The 4272-nt window shown below is 36.0% G+C and overlaps 1 protein-coding gene across 1 annotated transcript in view; it reads left to right on the top strand.

Moving 5' to 3' along the window:
• Window positions 1-1203, top strand: part of LOC105172967 (protein NUCLEAR FUSION DEFECTIVE 4-like) — a 3207-nt gene extending 2004 nt beyond the window's left edge. Inside the window, exon 3 of the mRNA XM_011094593.2 lies at window positions 444-1203. Coding sequence (XP_011092895.1) covers window positions 444-918 — 475 coding nt within the window. The 3' untranslated portion in view covers window positions 919-1203. The remainder of the gene's footprint in view (window positions 1-443) is intronic.

The raw sequence follows: 4272 nt of genomic DNA, 5'->3' as shown, positions 1-4272 counted from the left end.
ATTAGACTTTTGAAAGTGAGATCCAATTAAATAAGAATGGGGCCCGAATTTGGTTCCTTCTCAGAGATCTAATTCTGCTCGTACTATTACCCTCTCATGCCATCCAAAGGTCAAGTCACAATTCCATGGTTGATTTCGACTCATTTTCTCTAAAAGATACGCGGATTTTACACCTAGTAAAGCTACCCTTATTTTCATTGTCATGGACCATTCTTGGTTAGATTTTTCAATCTTCATTCTCCAAAGCACATTCAAAGTCTTTTATCCCCATCCCCACCGACCTTAATAATGCCAAGAACTTACCATGTATCTCAATGTCATGCCGTTTGATTTGATTTGAACGTGCCATGTGCTACCAACAGTTGTAGCAAAAGATGAATTTGGTTAGGAGACTCGTTGAGCAATTGTACTTGTCTGCTCACTCTGTTTGTCACTATATGTAGGAGGGCCGGAACACCAAGGCCAATTTGGAATGCAGCTTCTCAGATTTTAATGGCAGTGGGATACATCCTATTGGCTATGGCTATGCCCGGATCGCTGTACATTGGCTCCATTGTTGTGGGTATCTGCTATGGAGTCCGTCTAGCCGTTACTGTTCCTACCGCCTCCGAACTCTTTGGCCTCAAATACTACGGCCTCATATACAACATCCTCATCCTCAATCTCCCACTCGGCTCGTTCCTCTTCTCCGGCTTGCTGGCGGGCTTCTTGTACGATGCTCAGGCGACGCGCACGGCTGGAGGCGGCAACACGTGCATCGGTGCCCACTGCTACAGGCTTGTGTTTATGGTGATGGCTATTGCATGTGTGATTGGGTTTGGTCTTGATGTTTTGCTGTCTATTAGAACAAAGAGCATTTATGGTAAGATCTATGCTAGCAGGAAAGCGAAGAAATCTTCAGTATCTAATCTCCAGTGAGAATGGAGGGGACTGATGAGAGAATTTTTCTCAGTGACGTCCTGGTCTTCGGTGGTTGTGGTGTTGGGTTTTGTCTAGCATTCTTTGGTCTGTTTTCCCCACAAATTGTGATAGTAGAATTGAATTATTTTTTTTTTTGTCCATCAAATTATAGTATTAGTAAAATTGTATGATACAATTTCAAGACTCTTCATTTAACAAAGGTCTTGATTTGTTTGATTTGTGTATTGGATGATGTAATTGATCGAATTATTAAATAGAAAAAAAAATGTTATTTTACTCTGATATGATGGTTTCATCTCTTGAAATGTGGCAATCAGTGTAGAAGGCCATACTGAATGAGCCCAAGAAGAATTAAGGCATGCGAAGGACTGCCGAATGAAGTGGGCTGATTCATGATTCATGGATCACAAGTAAATTACAACGGCTAATTTTAAATTTTTCATAATTCATAAATATTTTTTATTATTTAAAAACTTTAATTACAGTTCAATTCAAGGAAATATTTGTGGTGGGTGTCGAGATCACCAAAAATAATTCCTACTCCCACTTTCACAAGTGTAGTAGAAATTATTTTTGGTGATCTCGACACCCATCAAATTTTGGCGCCGTTGCCGGGGACTGGCGTTTTTAAGAAGATTTTTTTTTCTTGTTACTTGATTTTTTTTGTTACTTGGTTTAATACTAAAATCTTCTCATACAGGTGAGCTTGAATCTGATTCGAGATTGAGAAGACTGGACGTAGATTTCGAAAGGAAAACCAAGTAAAAAGTTGAAAGGATACCCACTTCTTCCGAGTCATAGTTAGCACAAGAGATATTGGACACTTGGAGTGAACCATTGCACACAACCCAATTGCAATCATGTGGGCCAATACTCAACAGTTTGGGATTAGATACGGCAATCCTCCGGTGAATGAGGTAAATATATCTTCCATTTATGATCGTTTTGATAAACTTTTGTCCCTTGTTGAAAGAGTTGTCGAAGAAGAATTCCAACAAATGGAAGCTTGTTGAATATGTAATTCTATGGCACATCCTACCGATTTGTGCCCTATACTTCAAGAAGAAACCATCGAGCATATCAATATTGTTGGAGGACTTTTTGGACCACCATAAAGAGGATATGATCATCATTTCAACATATACAATCCAGGAAGGACATATTACCCCAGTTTTAGCTACGTTTCGCAATCTCAAAACTCATCAGAAACTTGCTTGGCTTACTGATTTTGTTTACCAACTTGATATTCATTCTTTTCATCTTGTCATTACCGATTTTAACCCTGCCTATTTGGGGTTTGTAGCATCCCTATCTCTTTTACAGGAACCTACATGTTACAGACAGGTTTTTGCTAGTCCACAATGGGTGGACGCTATGAATCAAGAGCTTTTGGCACTGAAACATAATGAAACATGGGAGGTTGTTCCATTGCCTGCTGGCAAACAACCTATTAGATGCAAGTGGATCTTTAAGGTCAAGGTAAAGGATAATGGTTCCTTGGATCGATATAGGGCCCGATTAGTGGCCAAGGAATACACCCAAGTGGAGGTTGTGGATTACACTAAACGTTTTCTCCAATTGCCAAGGCAGTCACCATACCAATGTTCTTGGCTATTGGAACTGCTAAACAGTGGCCAATTCACCAGATTGATATTAACAACGCCCTTTTTCCATGAACACTTGGATAAGGAGCTTTATACAACTGCACTTGAAGGCTATGTTGTTCCTGCAGGTCATGTTTGTTGTCTTAAGCGCTCTTTACATGGGTCGAAGTAGGCATCGCGTCAATAGAATGAAGAGTTCACACGCAGTTTGGAGGCTTATGGTTTTCATCAATCTGGGCATGATCATTGTTTCTTTAGCAAGACAAAGGATTTAGGTTTTGTTGGTCTCTTGGTTTACATGGATGATGTACTAATCATGGCACCTATAGAGGCTTCAGCATTGTTGCAGAGCTTTGTGATGAGGACGCGCATGTTCTTATTTTGCGCTTTTATTGGTAAATAGCATTTCTATTAGTTGGTTAATGCATCTGATGGTTGGCGTGTGCAGCTAACGTGGAGAAGTTAGGTTAGTCTGTTGGCAGATATTTTTCTTTCGACCGTCCTTATTATGTATTTCTCCAAACTATATGAAAAGCTCTCATCTTTCCATGGATTTCTCCACGTTTTAATCTGCAAATCTCTGTTTCAACAACCAGTTTGTATCCTTAATCACAAGTCACACACACACACACACACGGAGAGATTCATAACCACTAAAGTACTACCAAAAATACCAAAGAAACAGAGACACCCACCTCCCACACAAATCTATAATTAAAAATTACAAGTAAAAAACCCATATTATTAATCTAATCGCAGAAGAGGACAAAACCGGACAACATATGAACGTTAGTAATTCCACAATGCTCTTGTGTTTCAGACAACAAACACGCCGTATTACCCGCATTACAGACACACCCTCTCTTCTCCTAGAAAATTTTAAATCAAAATCGAGTTTAATTAAATTTGAATTAAATATATCAAAAATTAAGAGAAAATAGGATGTAGGAAGCACACGTTGGAGAGAGAAGAGGATATTGTGACATCAATTTTCAAGAAAATTATGTGATTAATTAGACCAAGATTCTTGCTCTCTACCTTTGTTTTTCTTTTTCATATCAATTCAAGATGTTCTTCACTAAAAAATTCACCTCATTACTTAACATCTGGTGTGGAAAAGTTTATTAACATCTAAATTAAAAGAAATAGGAAAAAAGAAAAAAAAAACGTATATTTTATTAAATTATAAGTTAAAACATTGTAATAAGTGGACCAACTACTATACCCTATAGGAGTTTTGTTTTTGTTGTATTTATACTTATATAAAAAAATATTTTTTTTATTTACAATTTACTGTTTGTGACACAAGGACACTAAAATTTAAAATATCAATTATATTTTTAAATATTTATTAATATAATTACTTATTTATTTTAAAATATTTATGTCATTTTCTAATCCCAATATACCATCATATAAAAAAAAAATTATTTTTCACTTGTATTATAATTAAAAGCGCACAAAAAGTCCGTAGCACACGGTGGATAATAGTAATATATTTATAATTAAAGGACAATTATAGTAATAGTTTATTGTGATTCTTTATTTAAAAAAGAAACAGTAATTATACGAATACATTATTATTTTAATAAATTTAAGAATAACTCAATATAATAAAAAAATATTAAACATAAGATTATATTGGAGTTTGAATTTGTTGAAAAATAGGTATGGTTTGAAGTGTTTATGTTTAAAAGTGTATAAATAAATAGCTGCAGAAGCATACTTATAAGAAGCAAATGTGGTT

The sequence above is a fragment of the Sesamum indicum genome, linkage group LG10, assembly GCF_000512975.1.
Source record: "Sesamum indicum cultivar Zhongzhi No. 13 linkage group LG10, S_indicum_v1.0, whole genome shotgun sequence".
Classification (NCBI taxonomy): domain Eukaryota; kingdom Viridiplantae; phylum Streptophyta; class Magnoliopsida; order Lamiales; family Pedaliaceae; genus Sesamum; species Sesamum indicum.
The sequence above is the reverse complement of the archived record's forward strand: the minus strand, read 5'-3'. Positions and strand labels throughout refer to the sequence as shown.